General features: G+C 33.4%; 1 protein-coding gene across 2 annotated transcripts in view; it reads left to right on the forward strand.

The window, feature by feature from the left end:
• The window catches only part of LOC128238193 (tyrosine-protein phosphatase 10D-like), a 49,411-nt gene extending 29,536 nt beyond the window's left edge, over positions 1-19,875 (forward strand). Inside the window, exons 18-32 of one of the 2 annotated variants that reach the window (XM_052953821.1) lie at positions 586-716; positions 1,428-1,520; positions 1,737-1,800; positions 2,234-2,481; positions 3,071-3,326; positions 5,986-6,175; positions 7,002-7,086; positions 7,398-7,565; positions 8,083-8,217; positions 8,827-8,949; positions 9,479-9,627; positions 9,983-10,118; positions 10,627-10,729; positions 12,585-12,636; positions 14,224-19,875. In XM_052953821.1, coding sequence (XP_052809781.1) covers positions 586-716; positions 1,428-1,520; positions 1,737-1,800; positions 2,234-2,481; positions 3,071-3,326; positions 5,986-6,175; positions 7,002-7,086; positions 7,398-7,565; positions 8,083-8,217; positions 8,827-8,949; positions 9,479-9,627; positions 9,983-10,118; positions 10,627-10,729; positions 12,585-12,631 — 1,928 coding nt within the window. In that variant the 3' untranslated portion in view covers positions 12,632-12,636; positions 14,224-19,875. The remainder of the gene's footprint in view (positions 1-585; positions 717-1,427; positions 1,521-1,736; positions 1,801-2,233; positions 2,482-3,070; positions 3,327-5,985; positions 6,176-7,001; positions 7,087-7,397; positions 7,566-8,082; positions 8,218-8,826; positions 8,950-9,478; positions 9,628-9,982; positions 10,119-10,626; positions 10,730-12,584; positions 12,637-14,223) is intronic. The other variant, XM_052953822.1, reaches the window with a different exon arrangement.
• Positions 19,876-21,262: the final 1,387 nt, after the last annotated feature.

The raw sequence follows: 21,262 nt of genomic DNA on the forward strand, positions 1-21,262 counted from the left end.
CATGAATAAAATCAATGTCTATGTGTATTTAAGATATTTTTAAATTATTATATCATATGATCATTGACATATTTAACTTAGGATAATAAATGACTTAAGATGTTTTATGAATTCCGCACCTGGGCTGGTTGTCATAAAGCATTTCTAACTTAAGTTAAATCTATTTCCTGATTTATGTATCTCACTTGTCATATTAATATATAAAACATCATAATCTATGTAATACATAGCTTTCATTGCCTTTATTGAAAATACTTAACATCTATGGTAAACAAACTTTAAATTTAATTTAATTTGGCTATAATCTTTTTAACAAATCAACTTCAGTGGGGAATTTGAAATGACTGAAGATGTGTTGTGTAACTATACTGTCTCATCAATGTACCGGTACTAATAATTGTATCTTGAGCCTAGAAGTTATTCTGAAGAAAATAATAAATACTGCTTGGCCTCTGTGGTAGACTTGCTGGTCTCCATGAGGGCAGAAGGGTAACAGCTAAATTGTGACGTATAATGTAATATTTTCTGAAGTTTGAATAAAAAAACCCTTCAAAACATTGTTTTAAAACATTTATTATTTTACAGCCCCATCAGTTGTGCAAGATGTGGTTGCCATGGAAACAGCCCCAACTGAGGTCAAGCTGAACTGGAAAATCCCACAGAGTCAGAACGGTTACATACAACTATACATCATCACCTTTAGGGGAGAAAAAGAGGTATGTTATCACTGGTTCTATGTATTTGACATTGTGCAAAACATTATTTAAAATTCCGGCATCTAATTTTTTATTCAAGACTTTGAGAAGCTCAGGACAATTAAATGCACGGACTTGGATTCAACAAAAAAAAATTATTAATAAAATTGTTTGATATACTGAGGGCGGTCATAATTGGAATTTAGCTTCCTGTTAGTAAGTGTGAGAGTTTATTGAACGTTGTAGGACGATCGATATTGGTATTGTGAAATCTCTACGAATTGAACTCAATGGGTTGAAAAGTCTTCATTTATTAGGGGTTGAAATGTCTGTGTTTAAGGCGAAAAAGTATTAGGCCTTTTAGTGGTTGAAATGACAAAAGGGTTGAAAAGCCTTGATTTTTGTGAAATTTACCAAGATGTTAAAAAGTCCTGCCATTGGGTTGAAAAGTCCATATTGAATATTGTGATGTGTATTGAATATTATATCTTAATATGCTTTAAACTATGATACTATATATTGCTTGAATTTCACAAGTCTTTCATTCGCAATAAGGATACAAAATTTAAAAACATAGCAAAATATCAATTTACCTGTGTTAACCACTTAGAAAATAATGCCATCATGTATTTCAAGCCTTGAATGAATAGCCAGAATCAAGAAAATCATGAAAAAAAACCTTGAAATTTGACCTGATATACAGTATTTATTTATATGTTTATGGTACTGCAGGGTGATGTTGTGAGCGGTTCCCTGAATGTGACGGCTTCTACCACTTCCCAGGTGTTTAAGAACTTCAAAGCTGGGTACCGGTACACATTTGAGGTAAATGGGTTAAAATGCTTTTCCCAGACAAAATCACTTTTAAGATATTTAATAACACCTGGTTTAAATAGTGGTTTAATGTTAAGTGCTATTTGATTTGGTGTAATATTACAATTTGTTGTGATTAGCTTCAGTCAAAATTGTTAAAACATGGTAAATTCTTCAGTTTGGAGTCAGCCAAATTGTTATTGGTCTTATAATTAATGTCTATTTCAGGTTCAAGGTTTTACCATAGCAGCAGGTCCTGCTGGCATTGCTGTGATCAACATGAAGACATACAGTAAGTGTGAAATACTCTTTAAGCATGCAGCTTTATAGCTATGAAATACTTTCATCGATGCATTAAAAAACCCCGATACAAAAAGAACTAAACAGTCAGGAGAACGAAATCAACCAAATACAATAAAAAAAACACCATTAATATAATATAGAAATTTTTTCAACCATTACTTTTGCTTCATTTAAGTATTTACTTCTGCATATATTTGGGCGTTTTTGTTCAATTCCGTCAGTATCTTGGAAATGTGATAAGGTTTGTTTTCTCAGGCCGGCAATATTATATTATGGCACAAAAAAGTAAAAAATAATGCACAATGTGAATCTCATAAACAGACGTGCTTGTAATGTACCAGACTTGTATGTTGCTGCTGAACATTTATCCGTTGCAATAAATATTTCTTATACATGTATCATTGTTATTTTCTCATTTCCAGAGCCACCATACAAGACGGGTGTGACAAACACCACCGCACAGCCGCGGAAGGTGAGCGCCACCATAGTGCCAGAAGATCCGCACAAGATCGTGTTCAACTTCTCAAACGTGTTTTCCGACAAGTACGGGGAGATTGTCTCGTACACAGTGATCGTGTCAGAGTTGAAGGATAATTCTTACATATCGGGGGTTGGCATGCTACCTGGTTGGAAGGAGGCTAACCGGGATAGGAGCATCAAGACTTATCAGGTAAGTGAAGGAAGGTTGGCAGGTCTTATAAAGGGCAGTCTGCTGTATAAAGGGAACCGGGAGGGTGCTTAAGGGGAACAATCTTGTTATCAGTAAATAAAATTTTCTCACAAATGCATTATTTTAATAAGCAGTTAAAGGCTTATCACTCAAAATTCATGTTTATTTTACAAGTGTAGATATTGATTTTAAATATGAGCATTACTTTAAATGATGGAAAGACATTTTTATTTTCTTTAATTATATGCTTTCTGGATACATGAAATTCTAGAAATGCTTCTTGAATACACCTGAACATAAAAAGGTTTTTTTACAAATATATATATAGGTAGCACTATTAGGTATATTGTAACCTTTAATATATAGGAAGTGCTATTAGGTATATTGTAACCTTTAATATATAGGTAGCGCTATAATGTATATTGTAAACTTTCGTAGGGAGTTCTATTATGTATATTGTAACCTTTGATATACATAAAAAGCGCTATTAGGTATATTGTAACCTTTGGTATACAGGAAGCGCATATATAGGTATATTGTAACCGTTAATATCATATGAAAAGGTTTAAATATTGTATTCTGATTTCAGGTTGTCTCCAACTGTACAGACTTCTTTGCCATAGACTCAACATGTAACGGCCGTTTTGTGCCCCGTCAAAAGAGGGCTGTTCCTGAAGCTGATTACAAGATGTTTGAGATTGGCTCGGAAACAGGCTGTGAGGACCGTACATTCTGTAATGGTCCTCTAAAACCAGACACAACCTACTATGTGGCCCTTAGGGCTTATACAACGATGCAGTTCACGGATACACCTTTCTCAGAGGCTGTGAAAACTGCTGCCATCAGTAAGTAGAGTGGGATTATGTGTGCTTCACCATGTGTAGGAAGCACCCCTGTTCCCTCATAGAGACAAGGAAGGGCATCCCACCCTGTCCTGTTTTGGTAGCACCCCTGTGCCCTCAGAGAGATCAGGAAGGGCACCCCACCCTGTCCTGTTTTTGTAGCACCCCTGTTCCCTCATAGAGACAAGGAAGGGCACCCCACCCTGTCCTGTTTTTGTAGCACCCCTGTTCCCTCATAGAGACAAGGAAGGGCACCCCACCCTGTCCTGTTTAGGTAGCACCCCTGTTCCCTCATAGAGATCAGGAAGGGCACCCCCCTGTCCTGTTTTGGAAGCACCCCTGTTCCCTCATAGAGACAAGGAAGGGCATCCCACCCTGTCCTGTTTTGGAAGCACCCCTGTTCCCTCATAGAGACAAGGAAGGGCACCCCACCCTGTCCTGTTTTGGTAGCACCCCTGTTCCCTCATAGAGACAAGGAAGGGCATCCAACCCTGTCCTGTTTTGGTAGCACCCCTGTTCCCTCATAGAGACAAGGAAGGGCACCCCACCCTGTCCTGTTTAGGTAGCACCCCTGTGCCCTCATAGAGACAATGAAGGGCATCCCACCCTGTCCTGTTTAGGTAGCATCCCACCCTGTTCCCTCATAGAGAGCAGGAAGGGCATCCCACCCTGTCCTGTTTTGGTAGCACCCCTGTTCCCTCATAGAGACAAGGAAGGGCATCCCACCCTGTCCTGTTTTGGTAGCACCCCTGTTCCCTTATTGTAACTTTTATTGGTAATTATGCAGAAGACTCATAATTCAAATATTTACTAAAAGGCACATTTTTGCTTGTCATGGCTCACATATCCCTGTTTTAATTCAAATGTCAGCAATAGGTCACAGACTACTAAATAAATTCCCTCTAAATTCTATAGGAAATTGACTAATTTGTATGCGAAACAACACTGATTTCTAGTGCTTCACAACCCCCAACACTACATATCTGGAGAAAGCGTCACTTGTGTGCTAAACATTAAACAAAATAAGAAAAGAAGTTAAGTTTCTCCTAAGTAAAATTAAAAAAAAATTGAATGTGACTACTGTGTATCTGCATACCACAATATCCGTTGTATGAAAACAATCAATGCGGTGAAAATTTAAACAATAAAAAGTAGATCAAGTAGACCCGTCATGGTCAGCCTTTTTTTAGCTCTACTGGCCAAAGGCCAGAAGAGCTTATGCGATGGTAATGTGTACGTAGTATGTGCATCCGTGCAGTCGTGCGGTCGTGCGGTCGTGCGTCTGTAAACAATTGCTTGTGAACACGATACAGTCTTCAGTTTTGATTGTATCTCGATGAAACTTGTACAGTATATAGATATCCATTAGTGCTCGGTTCCTTTCGAAAACCAGATCCGTCCATAAATGCCTAGATTATGGGCCATGAAAGTTTTAAAGAAATGCTTTCTATTTTTAGCCAGGTCTGCATGAGCGAATTCTATTTTTAGCCAAGTTTACATGTACATGTACATGTAAATTCTAGAGTTAAGGGAGACAATTTGCAAGTCTAGGATTTTGAGAGACAATTTGTTTTTTGCTTCTGCAGTTGATTTTGTGAATTACTCTGCCTTGTTCTTGTTGAAAGCCCAAAGGCCATTTTTTAGCTTTAAGTTCTGTAGTTTGCACATTCATCTTAACAAAATTGGTTGTGAATGTTTAAGTTATGAACCTGGTGTCATTACTGGCCACACCCAGGGTTCACAGGTTTGGTAAACATAAATCTGGAAAGGTTTGAAAATCTTTTTGTGTGTTCCTGCATCCATCTCAGCACAATTGATTGTGAATGTTTGTTCAAATTGATCAATGTTGTCCTAGGATGCCCTTGACTTTGACCTTTTGACCAACTTTTTTTAACTTTTAAAACTACAGAAATTTTTACTAAGAGTACAGTTTTGAAAGATTTTTTGTCAGATGACTTTTACTTGGCACATATTAAAATAGTTCATGCAACTAATCTGCTTACAATACTTTCTGGGCTTAGATGTTGAACGTGCTACGTTTTCAGGTAACCCAAACACAAAACAAAGTATATGTCTGTTGCCTTTTACCCATACATACATGCTCTGGATTGATATGACCACAAAAGCCATGCCAGTAGAGCATAGGCCCTTTTGGGCCTCTTGTTGAAATCCCAAACCATTTAGCTTCAAAACCCATAAATATGGAAGGTAGGCAATGGTTTCAGATTGTATAACAATGCTTTGAATCATGGTCATGTGTTGATTAAAAGAAATAAGGCAATTGTAACTATGAGTAGGCACTTCTGCATTGGTGTAATTTGCCCAATAACCATTGTGAACCATACAATTGTGTTGTTAGCATTACGTTGTCATGACAACAGCTGTTAATAATATAGTGAATAAAACAATATTTAATAAAATAAAAAATTATTGTTAAAAACACTTATTAAAATATAGTTAAAGTTTATCCCAGACTTTTAATGAAAATTTTCCATTGAAATTAGCTATAATATCTTCCCTGTAAGCAAAGTGCAAAAAATTTCACACAATTGTTTGAGGAAAAAATTACAAACGTACATGTAAGTTCAAAGTTTGCTTTATAGTATTTGTTCTTGAAATTGGACACTGGGGCAAATTTTATTAAGTGAATGGTTGTTTTCAGAAGTGGAAGAACCAGGCACAAACGTTGGTGGAATAGTTGGAGGGATTATTGCAGCCCTGGTTGCCATAGCGGTTGTTATCGTGGTAGTGATATTTGTACGTCGACGTGGACAGACAAAGAGCAATATGTATCGTCACCAGCCAGGGGAACACATGGCCAATAGGCTCTCACTGACAAATAGGAGGTCATGGTGAGTGGGGTTGAGGCCAGGGGCATGGGGCCATTTCATTTAATGATTTAAGTCGTAACTAATTATCTTAAAATATTTAAAATAAAAATTGGCAACACATCAATTTTTTGTTTATTTTTTCAACTTTGTGTTCATTTTCAATGTTGTCTAAAGTTTAAATCACACAAATAATGAAAAAGAAATGGAAATTTGACACTATTTAAAAATCAATTTACTACTAAAATGACTAATATAGTAAGCTTTATATTGAAATGAGCCCATATTTCAATAAAGTGGTAAATTTAAATTATCTTGGTGTTTTTTTTTGTTAATTTGCAAAATAATTGTGTGAATTAAACTTAAGCCAGTATACATGAAAACATGGTTGAGGAAATAAAAAAAAATAGCTGTTGCCATATGGCACGACAGTTACGTTTTAGGAATAATTGAAGTTATGACTACGACCTAACACAGTGTTCAAAACGCATCTTAAATCATTCCTGACTAAAGTCATTGTCCTTATTTAAAAATCATATGATATAAAACTTCTGAATTTCTTACATTGCCATTTCTCTAAGGGGAAACAACTCTGTGAGGAATTTTGTGTCATTTTATTGTATAGGTACAGATGTATTTAGATTCTTGGGATACTTTCCGCTTCTAGCAATATTTGCTTAAAAAAACATACTGTCACCGTAACTCTGGCTGAACTTAAATTAAAATAATTATTGTTATATCTCTTGTTCACCTGTAGGAAATTGTGAAAAAAGTGTTGGTATCTGCTCCCTTAAGTACTCATAGTTTTATACTCATCTGTTATATTGTAAATGAATGATTATTTTAACAGTTGTCCTGTGAATTTGGCTGACTTCAAGAACCACATAACATACATGAAGGCTGACTCTGACTTCAAATATGCTGAACAATTTGAGGTAGGTTCAATTTTTTTAAATCTTGGTAGACTGATGAAAGCTTTACATGCATGATCTTCATGAATGTGAAGACTTTTGAAAAGTTTATTCAAGTAATTTAGGAGTTCATGTTAAGGGACAAGTTTGCATATTTTTTTTTTTTCGAAAACCACCAAATGTATCAACAACATTGCAAATAAAGATGGGTTGAGGTCTTGGCATTTCATTAAGTGCACAGTGTTGCGGTAGGTAATGATTCTTAAAGTTACACACAAATAAAAACCATGTGAAACTATTTTACTTTCAACATGTTGTGTCACATCTTTGTCCAGGACCTGAAGGAGATAGGGCGTGGTCAGCCAGTGACACACGCTGAGTTACCATGCAATAGGGGTAAGAACCGTTTCACGAACATCCTGCCTTATGACCACTCCCGCGTCAAGCTCCTCCCTATTGATGACGAAGAAGGGTCAGACTACATCAATGCTAACTATATACCGGTATGATAACTTAATTTACCTAATTTTCTTAAAGGTCAATTTTATGATGAAAAATTAAAAATTTTGGTAATCGTCTGAAAATCGTTGTCATACATGCTTCTTATGATGTCATATAATTCAATACAAGCAAATAGACAAATATCAAAGCTCACATGATTGGTATGACATTTTAACTTACAGAAATACAGTAGTTGAAGAATATATTTTTTATTTATTCAAATTGAAAAGTATACCATAAAACAGTCACGGAATTAAGAAATAAAACGTTATAAAATAAGGAAATCGGATCTGTTATTAAATTCTGAAATAGTGATTATTTCCAAATAGCGGTTTCTGATTATTGGAAAAAAACAACACAAAAATTGAACAAAGAAGGAATAAAATCGAGACCGAAAAATAAATGCGAAATAGTCATAATTTCGGATAGCGGTGTTTAGATGTAATACTTTCATTTTACTCAATATCTGTTAGATTGTGTGAAACATTGACATATTAACAACCTTTTTCCCCCACTTAGGGCTACCGGTCGAAGAGAGAGTACATCGTTACCCAGGGTCCCTTACCAGCAACACGTGACGACTTCTGGCGGATGCTGTGGGAACAAAATACACGCAACATCGTCATGCTTACAAAATGCATAGAAAAGGGGAGGGTAGGTCTTGAAGAGTTCTCATTTAATAGATTGTTTTTATTTTGCAAGGAATAAAGTATTACAAATCGATCAGGTTGCCATTTTTAATCCTGGTCAATTAGTTAATGGTGATGCAAATTTTAACTTTGTGAAGTTGACCAAGGGGAACAAAAAATACCTAAAAATCAAACATGGTGAAATTAAAGCAATCTGCAGTGATATTTCATTGTCAACTTTGTTCGCTTTTTTAAAGATGGCAAGGAATATGTTGTAAGTTGTAAATTGTTTTATTTGTGGAGGCTTATGTTGTGAAAACGCATGCATTAGTTATTGTTGAAATTAAAAATTCCTTCATATATGTTTTGTAGGCTTAACATATATTGGCTTCATTATAATATTCATGATTTATCAATTTAAAAAAAACACACCATGCATGAAGTTTTGTGGAGTTGGCCTTGTCTTTAAAATACAAACAAGAATTATGTTGGGTGGTGATGGCTAAATTGTAACAGGAACTTTGGTTTGATATCTGCTTGAAGCATATGGCTCTTAATTCTTAATCATGTGTGTAAATAGCTGATGTTTTTAAACCATTGTGACATACACAATCACATTTTCATGTGCTTACAGGAGAAGTGTGACAAGTACTGGCCGACAGGTTCCGACGCTGTTTTTTACGGTGACCTTCAGGTGGCAGTGTTAAACGAGACGCTGTTTCCTGATTGGACAATTACTGAATTCCGGGTCTCTTTGGTAGGACACAGTCTTGTTCATTGTAATGATTTTTAATTTTAATATTTTACATCATTTTGTTATGTGTGTTTGTTGTGTCTAAAAAGGCATACAGCACTTTTTAATTACATGTAGCATCTTTTAACCAAAAAGTTTTTTTTTTTAAAACACGATGAAAGTTCTATTAGGAGTACCAGGGTTTCACATTAAGTTGAAATGTGGGTCCATTGACTGAAAGCTGCATCTGGGACTCCACAGTTTTCTGCTTCAGGAAAATCTCTGATACCAAAGTGTCAAAATTACTTTTTACATACAGACAAACTCCGTTGACTTAAACTCCAAGGGACCGGCGAAAATACCTCGAACCTCGCAACATTCGAGCAAAGCATCTAGTTTGAGCCAACGACAAACTTGAGCCAAGCAAGTTTGAGCCAACTTGGTCGGACTGCAGACTGAAAATTTTAGGAAATGACCATCGACTCTGAAATTTTTGGATGAAAGATTTTCAGGCTAATAATAGCACTGAATTTTTTGTTTTTTTTTATCACAGGGAGAACAGTCGAGGCAGGTACGGCATTTTCATTTTACCTCATGGCCGGATTTTGGGGTTCCGAAGAAGGAGCAGGTGCTTGTTCGCTTTGTGCGCATGGTTCGAGAAAAACTCATTAAAGACGCAGGTCCCATCATTGTCCACTGCAGGTGAGCGCCATCGGGAATGGTTGTAAATTCATATAAAAATGGATGGTAAATTTCATAGTTTCGCTTCGTAACAGACAAATTGTTCATTTGTACACATATTGGCTGAAGTTTCATTTAAAATAAACCAGTTATTGACCAGTCAGCAAACAAGTGAAATAAAGCTTGAACCAGATCGCGACTGCCCTCGATGATGACCTACTTTAACAAAAGAATATTTTTAGTGATAAAGTTTACGTCCATTTCTTTTTAATTGGTTACCATGTGACTAATGAATCTCTCAATGGTTCATGGTGCAAGTTTTAAAAACTAACCATAACACAGACTTTTTAATCGATTGTTATATTGTGTATTTCAGTGCCGGAGTCGGAAGGTCAGGAACATTTGTCGTATTGGATCGAATGCTGCAGCGTATCAAGGACCATGACTCTGTTGACATTTTCAACGCGGTATCCGAGCTACGCAAGCAGCGTGTCTGGATGGTCCAAACTGAGGTACAGTCTAACTGGAAGCTTTAATTTTGCATTTGAGTCCTTTACTTTATTTCCAGCATATGTCAAACACATTTTATAGCAGCAATTGCGCTTAAAATAATTCTTCATTCATTCTCTTTGAATAATACATAATGGTATTACTTTGATTTTTTTCGCTTGTCTGATTTTTAATGAATTTTTGTCTTATGCCCATTTTTTGAAGTTGAAGAAAAAGTTGAGTTACTGTCATAGGACATGGCTGTGTTGTATCGTCTTTTGTTAATTTTCTTCAAATCCTATGCCAGAACTCACACATGAAACTTGGTACAGATGTTAATAAAGGGAATACATAATTATATCTATAGACGGTCCAATAACTCAGGCTAAAATAACTGTTGTGTTATGTCCCTTGATGGACTTATAACAGCTGTTGGGGATATTCACTTTTGAGTTGTACCATGTGACATATTTGTGTACCATGTGACTTATAAGTGTACCATGTGACAATATGAATGCTTTTCCATTTCAGCAACAGTATATCTGTATCCACAACTGCCTTTTATGTGTTCTGGAGGGGCGTGAAGATGAACACGTGTATAGCAACGTTGGCCACTCCAATATTGCATTTGAAGGTGAGACTGGTTTACCAACTTGAAAACTTTGCCTAGCTGATGTAGAACTTTATGCCAGACTGGTTACTGTTATAGTTAAGAAAATATCCTTTTTTCCATAAACAAATTTAAAGAAATGCATTCAAATTGCTCTTTGTAGTATGTTGGTTTTGATGACAAAAAACGTGGACTATTCGGGGATACATGAAATTCATTAAATGAAAAAGGTAAAATAAAAATAAAAAAACATAAAAAAAACTGGGTTCAAGAATATTGTTTGAAATTGTCTTGGCATGAAGTTCTGTTAGCCTGCAATTATGAGTGGTTTCCAATCTTATAGATACATAGAGCTATTGTGTGGATTGTCATTGTAGAATTAGTTACTGTGCTTTTCTCGGCCATTTCTATGCCATTTTCTAGGCATTTTTGGACCTATATTAATTTTTGGAAAAAAAAATGTCATCAAACCTTTTATTAGGATTGAAAAATCCAGTGGTTACATGTAAAAAAAAAAGAATTTTTCTGTAGTTTAGAATTTTGCCAGTGGGAATGGGTCAGAATGTCTGACCTTTGGGTTGCTTTGAAAAGGGTGTGCTTTAAATGGTAGTACTTGTGATTTGGATGTTTGTATGTATTGTTTTAAAGGTACACTCTGTGAGATGGCTAGCAGTAGAAAATAAATATACATACATGTGTTAATTCCTGCACTTAAATAATGGATTTTGGTCGCAACTTCAATAATATTAAATCTGTATAGACGTCACATATGGCACTACATTGATATAGTTTTATTTCCACAACTTTTATGTTCATTTTTAAAACTGATTAAAGTTGTAGAAAAATAATGAAACTCTGACAGGAAGAAAATCAATTTCAATTTACGAATAAATTTGACTAAAATCTTTATTAAAATGGCACCCAGGACTTCAAAAAAATTATAATATTCAACATCAAAAGTTTTGGTATCACTTGGCCTGTTAACAATTAATAAAAAAAATATTCAATAATGGACATGTTGTTATAAATCAATGTTTTACGTTTTTAGAGCTATAAATCATGAAATTTGTATTTATGATATAAATGTGGGCATTCAATACAAAATCTGTTAAACTCATTTACTTTCATTGATTTTTTTTGACAAAGTTTAGAAAACTGGTTTTAATATATTTTGTATCGAATGACCACAAATGCAATATCCTTTTTGTGCTAAATAGAAAACACAGCTGTTAGCTCTCTGACAGAATGTACCTTTAAGTAATTACTGCAGATAGCTTTGTTTTATAGAGGGCTTTGTTTTTATTTATTTTTTGGCAAAACCATCAGATTCTGCTTATGAGTTGAAAGTCTTGTGAAGTATTAATTTAACAATGTTTGTTAATGTTTAAAAGTGTCGCAAATTTCAACCTGCCAAAAAGTTGGCCACAACCAAAAATTGCTGGAAATAAGACCTCATGAAATTAAAACAGTTTACTGTACAGTAGAATGATGTGCATAACAATGATGCATTTATCATTCACTCTTAAGGCCTATCTTATATTAAAACAAGAATAGAACAGAACCTCGTAATATAACGAATTTCAATTGACTTCAAAATGATTGTCAGAAATAGAATTGAAATTTTAACTTGTTAGTCTAAAACTATTTGTTTTAACATATATCTTATTTCAAGGTAGAATAAAGCATTAAAAAAAATAGAAAATTTGAAAAATATGCTTGTTTGAAGATGGGCCCTTTGAGGATATAAAAAATTACATGATTACCGCAGTAATTTGTATCGCTTTAAAGGTAATAGTTGTACCAAATATTTCGTCATAGACAAAATACAATGTGCTGACAAATACTAGTATGTTTAATTTTAAAAAACGGTATTTTACAGAAAATGCAAATGACGAAAAATTCAAGATTATACTTCCAACAACGTAGTACATGTAATGTTATTTAACGTTTTAAACTTTCTGTTGTGTTTTGCATGTATCTTTTGTTATGTTTGATTAACTGAGGTTCTATTAACTTGTTGCATTTTATTTTCTACAGAAAGAAAGTTGTCCTTTCACTATAATTCTTTCCTCAATGATGTGTTCATGAGTAAGAAAGATTTTCCTAAACCAAGCTTTCCCAATTTGGCAAATTCCATTTGTAATATTGACAATTGTATGAGAAATTATATGATATCCCGATGCAGGTTTCACAAACAATCTAAAATGGGAGAATATTTTCCCGCTTGAAATTAAATTCTCCCGTTGGAGAGAAATAATAACACTCTAATCAATTTGCTTTTAACCATCTTTGCTTAGTTTGCTACACTACTTAAGTTTCTTTGTGACACCAGGCCAAGTTTGAGATTACTGAGATTTGAAACTACTGGAATATTTTGAACAAGTTTTTAGTCTTTCAAATTGGGAAAGCTTTATGACTGGTTTTATTGAAAAAACCTGGATTTTTTCTTTATTTTGATTCTTGTTTGCATGAAGCATTAATTTTTAACATTTATTTTTCTTTAACAGATATTAATTGGTCTATTTAAGATGCGGACAGACTTGAGGTTAAAAGATTATTACAGAAAATAAACCATGTTGAAATGAACATAACAAATTGTGAAGGTTTAATTATTTTGTGTCGAGGCCTAGAAATATGTTTTTCATTTAACAAGTGACATTTTGTCTATGGGAGCTACGTTTTATCACATTAAAACAGTAAAACTGGTATTGTTATTTAAGCATGCTAAATGTAAAGCTGCTTTTAATTCAACAAGAGTTTTCTATCAAAAAGTTTTATTAAATGTATCATATAATAATAATATAATGAAAAAGTTATAAAAGAGTTATTATCAATTTGTACATTTTTTGAAGATTTGTTGTCATGTTCTTGGTGTCTGTGTTGTTGGGTTAGTGCTTTGTCATTGTGCAAAAACTAAGCCAATATAGCTCAAAAACTGTTTAAGGTATTCAAATAGAAACTTGGTACAAATGTTTCAAGATACAATACACATCTTAAGAGCCAGGCCCCAATTTTTCGAAACTTCTTAAGTCCCTTATAACAGGATTAAGCTAATCTCACTATTTTTGTTGTTCTATAAAATGTGTTATATTTACTTCTTTGAGAATTTTTAGAAATTATATAGGAATAATCTGTATGATTATCAGAATAAACCATTTTTCATTTATCAAAATCCATTTTCATTATGTTTTTTGGCTAATTGAAATAAGCGACTTAAGCCTGTTAAGCTTAAGAAGTTTCGAGAAATTGGGGCAAGGCTGATAACTCTTGCTTTAGTAATTAAATAGTAATGTCCCTATTGTTTACTGTAACATAACTGACCAGCGTTGCTGTTAGATCCTTAGCATTCTTGTTGGATATTACATCACCAAATGAAAAATATCATTACATTTACTACTATGTAATAGAAAAAATATTATTTATTATTGATCGGACCAGATGCCTTTTAATAATTTTCTTTAATTTTGATTCTTGAATTAGACTAAATGTGATAATAATAATGTGACTGTGTTTTTCAGATGACGAAGGCGTGGATTTGAACTAAGAGATTTCTGGGTCTTTCACTGGCTACTACTGGTCACTACACTAGCCACTATTGATCACTTCAGGCCTCTACTGGTCACTCTACTGGCCAGCTTTCAGCATGTACTATTTACATGAACTATTCTGATTGGCAAGTTTTATGGACTTATCATAATGGACAAGCCGTATCGACTCTGACTGATCACTTGGACTAGTCATATTGGACACACCATATGGGCTGGACAGATGTGGACCGTATTAAAAGCTGCCAGACTACATGTGATTTTCTTAGCATGCCTTGCAGCAGATCATTTATCGTGGTCTAAATATTGATTCCTTTGATATATTGATTTCTAGTATAGACAACAGTAGGTTTTAAAATTTGCTGAAACTAAAGAAAAGGAGAATAAATTGTGAGTGGTCAAAGAGAGTTAATACCTTATAGGTGGTAACGATTAAGGATGATTATTGACAATTGTTTTAATTTTGCGAGGTTTTAATTATATTCTCACTTTTTCACGAATTATTTCGTGAATTTTAAAGGTGGTGAAATAGTCATTATACATGAATGTATATTGAGTCACAAATAATAAACTGGCATATTGACCAAAAACATTAAAATTGCGAAAAAAGGACCTCACAAAATTAATATAATTAACAATAATTGTTGAACAAAAAATTATTGTTTAGAATATTTCATTTTTTTTACTGTGTGTTCAATATACATATTTTAAATTTACTACATAGCGTTTTTCATAATTATGTTAAGGTGACAATGAATTAATTGCAAGATTTTCATTCCTGCCCGCTTTTTTCCACCACCCCAACTCAAATGAAAATGTTGAACTAGGTTCTGTATTGCCTGTCGGTCCAGTTCTTCTTGGGAACGGCGTTAATTCATACCTTATACAGATTGTCGATGTTTAATATTCAGATGTAAAAATGGAGAAATGTTATGATCGTGTTTGTGGTTTGTCTAGAAACACATGTATATGGTCCCTCATACAATAAGAAAGGGCATGAACTTATTTTCAACAGAAAAACAGTCATCTAAGAAAAATAAAATGCCACCCCCCGTCTCCATTTAAAAAAATATAATTTGGATGAAAATCTTGCAATTAATTTATATTGGCCTTTATTATGTAATGTTTTACTCATCTTGACTCTGCTTCACGGTGCCTTAAAGAATGAGGCTCAGAAAGTGCTTAGGAAAGGCTGTTTTGTGATACATTATTTCATTAAATCAAAACTTTATATTGATCATTCCTTGTGAAAATATTGTCAGAATGCATTTTGTTCTAGCTAAGGCATTATATTACTATAAGCAACGCTGTAGTGTTGAACAAATACCTTGGTGATTATGATTATACATGTCGAAGGGTGAAAGCGAAAAGGTTCTAGGTGACATTAAGTAAAGAAGCAGATAAAACCTTTTCGCTTTCACCCCTCGAATTGTATTTGTGTGAATAAATTTGTCTGATTATCGGATTCAGCGTAACAAAAAATTGTTTATTTCCGATTTCCCAACATACCTTATTTTTCTGCACCCAACTCTTATTTTTTTTCCCCACAGACAAAATATATTTAAATGTTATTTATTTTCTCCTTTTGGTTATTTTGTCTGGAGTTTTTTGCATAGGAAAGATCGTGACCATTTTTAGTGTTAAAATAATATTATACATAATTGGATTAAAACAAATTCCTAACCTACTTACCTTTTATTTTATGTCTGTGAAATTGGAAACAAACATATTTCTTTTACGCCATATTATATTCTATATATACAGATTTAGTTAGTGCTTAGATAAAAGGTTAAATTTGTCTGTTATTATGGTGAACATGATTTTGATGGAAAATTATTTTAATTCACAGATATATATATGTTTGTGTTCCTATAACTCTAATATTATGAAGACACAAGTTTCTGCTGCTATTTTCTGTAAATAAACTTGTCAGGAAAGTATTTGGAAAATACAGAAATTGTTTATGTAAAGTTATCACGATATTTGGTTGGAATCTCATTTACATAATTTTGCAACGAATACAATTTTTATAACCTAAAGCTACTGATAAATGTTTATGTACGTCAGTGTTATTTTTATAGATAATTGTACATTTTATGATATAAGATATTGTTTAGGTTGTTGACATTCCAGTTTGACAGTATTAAATAAGGGTTGCCATGGGGAACTTTAATATCTAAATATAAATAAATTTACATTTTTTTAATTATTTCGATTTTTGGGGAAAATTTATATATAATTTATTTTCAATTTGAATATATTGAGGGCTATTCCATTTAACTATATAACCCCCGGGGGGAAGGCACTTTCAAATTATGCCACCCCCCTACAGAACCATGATTTTTCTTGTGGGGTCCAAATTAGCGAAAAAAGACACCCACCGATATACCGTACTATTTAATTAATTTCCTCCCCCCCCCCCGGGGGTTATATGTTTTACTGGAATAGCCCTGAGTGGACCATTAACCCTAAATATTTGTTTTCTTCATTAATTTAAAAAATTGAAACATATATATAATAACAACCTTTAATTTAGAATTGAAATATTAGGGCTGATTGTTCAGAACATTTTTTAACAACATATTTAGGGGCAGATCCTAAAATGGCTTTAAGAGGTGGTGTAACATTCGGGTACAACCATTTGACATTTGGCCCTCCCTCAGAATTAAAATGTAAACGGTTTAAAATGTTGACAGGTTTTTGTTTTTTTCGCAAGAATTTTTATTTACAATTTTTAGTCCGAATTGGTGCATTGTGAGCAAATTTAATTCCTGCTTTTTTTCTCGCTCTTGACATGAGAAGTAAATTTGGACAATTTTTTCTAGTGATATTTAGATTTAAACTTTTATATCTGAAATAGATGTCCCTAACCTTGTTAGAAATACTGCATAACACAGGTGTGTCTATTTTAATTCCAGAGGAGTGAAGTTTTGAATGTTATCTTCCATGATGTTTACATTATTGATAACTTTAAAAAAGTTCTGAACTATTGGCTCATTATTATGTAACTAAGTCCTTCTTTACCCACTTTCAGAACAAAGTGTTAGTTTGATGTTTAACATACTATAGACCCAGCCCAAATGATCCCAAAAGTTTAACTGTCAATTATTCAACACTACTTGCTTTACATGTGTTACAGAATGTGTGACATGGATATCGGCAAATCATCTCATATTACTCACGTTATTAGCAATCTCCACATTCCTCTGATATTAAGGTTAATACATCGAGTAATTATAATTTATCACGATAATACATGTACGTGTATTGAACTTCATTTTGACCTCTATACCTTCTGTCATTGGGAAAATATTTTCCAAACTTAGTTTTTTTACATTCCTCAAACTAAGGCCAAGAAAAATATATCTAGTTTTCCAGGCATATTAAAAAAATAAATAAAAAAGGATGCAGCAGGATTTGATTTGATTTCAATATATTTAAATTATTCTTTTCCTTATTTTTGGTGAATTTTTATTACTAAACAACAAAGCGTCACTTAGATTCTTTTGCAAATAAGAGCATATTGTGGGACATATTTAAATAATTATTAATGATAGATATCTAAATATTCAAACTTTTGATGACGGTCTTTATCAACGTAACAAGAATTGCCTTCACATTTCACACGTAATGTCTGATAGATAAAATTCTAACGTGTCGATTGAAAGAAAGATTGAAGCATCATGATGTAAAAATGAAATTTTGTAATGCCGGAGAAATTACATATTATTTTTATTTGGCCTTATTACTTGTGACCAGAAGGACCCAGTATGATATACTAGTAGATTCTCAACAAATCTTGCCTTATGTACAAAATCGTTGTTTGATTATTTTCATGCTTTTATATCTATTCAGGTAAAATGAAAACTTTTCTTTGAACTAGTCAGCTGCTATTTACATACAAATTTGTAATCCATACATTATACATACTGAGGACTCAGTGTAAGACTGTCATAACACCATTTATTCTATATTAAGTTACAACGGTTTTGCACTCAGCCTGAGATTACGTTTCTACTTTTTTCCCAGGTATTTTTTTAACACATGAATGGGCATTGTACATGTTTTTGTTTTATTTATCTTTCAACATACAGTAATTATATACTTTGATCTAATATTTGTTTATATGTCTAATAATAATAATTTGCTGATTGGTTTCAAATTGCTTCTATGAGCCAAATTGTTTTGTATGAAATAAATCAAGGAAATATGTAACCCCTGTCATTTATACATGGTTACAAAATTATATATTTTTATAGAATACAATAAAACTAGTCAAACTTATTGAAACAGATGATTTTCAAACTGTTTGGTTATCTAATATTTTATTTTTAAAACAGTATTTTCGGATGTGTGTGCTATAGCTACAGTTAATTCTACATAAAATATTCATTTGTTCTTATCAAAATCAGTCAAAATACACGCAAGTTTATAACTGTTCTGACATAATAAATTTGATGAGAGACAAATATTTGGACTTAAGGCTACAGTATGTTACAAATAAAAAAACCTTTGTCTTTTTTTTTGGAGAAAAAAATTGTATTGTCAAAGTGTTTTGTCCCAGTGGTTGGCAATTTTTTTTAACCTAGAACATCATCAAAAAACATTTATGATATTCAAATAAATCATGAAACACATGTTGGCAGAGACAACTCTGGCTTTAATTATTATTGAGTTATGCCCCTTTTTGGACTGAAAATCAACAGATGAGGGTTGGCATTTGCTCTGTGACATTCTTGTTAAAAAATACATACACTTCAATAAACACACCTATGATTGTTTTAGATCAGTGTTGTATATTCAAGGTTGTATATGTTTTTATGTTTGTATATGTTTTTGTTTGTTGTATATGTTTGTATATGTTTGTATGTGTCTGTTGTATATGTTTGTGTTTGTTGTATATGTTTGTACATGTTTGTATATGTTTGTCAAATGGTGCTGTAAGTAAAGTATATTTTAAGTAAATTGTACCGAACAGTTTATTATAATTGTAGATATGCAAAGTTTGGAAATTTGATAGTACCAAATGTGTATAAATCTAGACATAACAAGCTCCATAAGTTCTTGGTCTTAGATATACTTTACATCTTTTGAGTCATATGTGTGTACAAAAAAATCCAGTCAGAACTGCCACCCCTGGACAAATTCTGCACCCCAAATGTTTTTACCAAGTTTGAAATAATTTCCTCATGCATTCAAACTATAATCTTCTCTGACATTTCTGAGAGAAATAATTTCCTCATATGTTGAAACTATCCTCTGTGATGTTTCTGAGTATACATGATCTTAATTGTACAAAATGTTAGGATAAAAATATGTGGTAAATAGCTATTCGAAAATGGCATGTAAGGTTAGATATAATGGGGGGCTTTGTCTGCCTACAAGATAAAATAATTGCAAATACATACTTATACAATATACGTATTTTATAGGCATTAACAATAAACATACAAAAACGTGCATCGTATTTAATGATTCTTTTGATAGGACCTTGTTTGATCATGTACTGATGCAGGTTGTTATGTCTGGGCATATTTGTTTGTTGCCGTGCAGTTGTTACCGATATTTCAAGAGATAGTCATAATTACTGATATTGATTGATACAGCTATTCTATATTTTACTAAATAAACATGTTGTGTGAAAAATTGGGAGTTAATTGTTTTTATTTTACTATTCTTTGTTTACTTATTTGTAAAGTCTTTAGGGAAACGTTGAGTGGACATCCATGTGTTCATCTTATGTATTCACTATGGAACACATACAGTCAAACTTGTATTCAGTGGCCAAGGTAAGGCCCGATAAGGCATATGGCCCTTAATAGCAGGTGACTGTTCAACCAGGTTTGACTGTAGTTGGAAAAGAGATCATCACATGATGTAGTAATTCTGTTTAATAGAAACGCCTAGTAGGCACCTGGGTGTTCACATAATGTAGTCACTCGGTTCTATAGAAATGTTTAGTGGGCACCTGAGATATACTTTGAGCTACTAAAAGCTGCTAAGAGCTACTTAGAGCTACTAAGAACAACTTTACGCTACTAAAAATGACTGTGAGCTAAGAGCTGCTAAGAAGCTACTAAAAGCTGCTACAAAATAATTAGAGCTACTAAGAGCTACTAAGAACTACCATGAGCTGCTATAAAGTACTAAGAGCTACTAAGAGCAGCTATGAACTATTAAGGGTAACTAAGAAATAGAGTAACTACGAAATACAAAGTGCTATTTAGATGAATTAAGAACTACTAAGAACTATTATGAGCTACTAAAAGCTACAAGAAAACACTGGAATTTGTCCAGATATTCTAAATGTGTACAAATGAATTCAGATAGGTATGAAAACAGCCTATGGAAATGAAAAGATAAATCTTAACAAATAAATGTGTTTTGTGTTATAATTAATGTTTATCAAAGACATTTTAAAGCATTAAGGATCATTCTAACGTAATTACTTATAATCGTCTTAACAAAGACACCAATCATAAAACCCATTGAAAGTCACCCACCCTACAGTACTGTTGAGACCAATCGTGACATTGTGTGCACTTTGAATAATCAGAACACATCAATACTGGCTTATCTAATAATCTATAGACCACATCAGTTGATCCATAGTGCACTTCTTCAATCGTAACAACTCGGCCATCTCCGGCAAGCTTCGGTCAATTCGTGTTGGATACTGGCCAAGGTGTTTCGATTTGCACTTCTTGTTAAGTAGAAGTGCACTAGAGTGTCAAGTTTGGTCTTTACAGTACTATTGGTGTGAACAGCCTTCGGTTTCTTTGTTTGTAAAAGTGGGCCTTGCTGGTAACTTGGCCGTTTTGACCCTATATCATTTCAAATGCCAAAAGGTCGTGTAAACGTGCCTTACTCAAAAATTTAGGTATTGCCAGTAAAGCAATTTTGCACCGGCATGGCAAGAGCCTAGCTACCGTAACACCTGTGTATTTGTTTAATTGGGTATTTCCCCCATCGTATTAAGAACAGGTGATTAGAAATCATCACAGCGCCTAGA

The sequence above is a fragment of the Mya arenaria genome, chromosome 6 (genome assembly GCF_026914265.1).
Source record: "Mya arenaria isolate MELC-2E11 chromosome 6, ASM2691426v1".
NCBI classification, from domain to species: Eukaryota; Metazoa; Mollusca; class Bivalvia; order Myida; family Myidae; genus Mya; species Mya arenaria.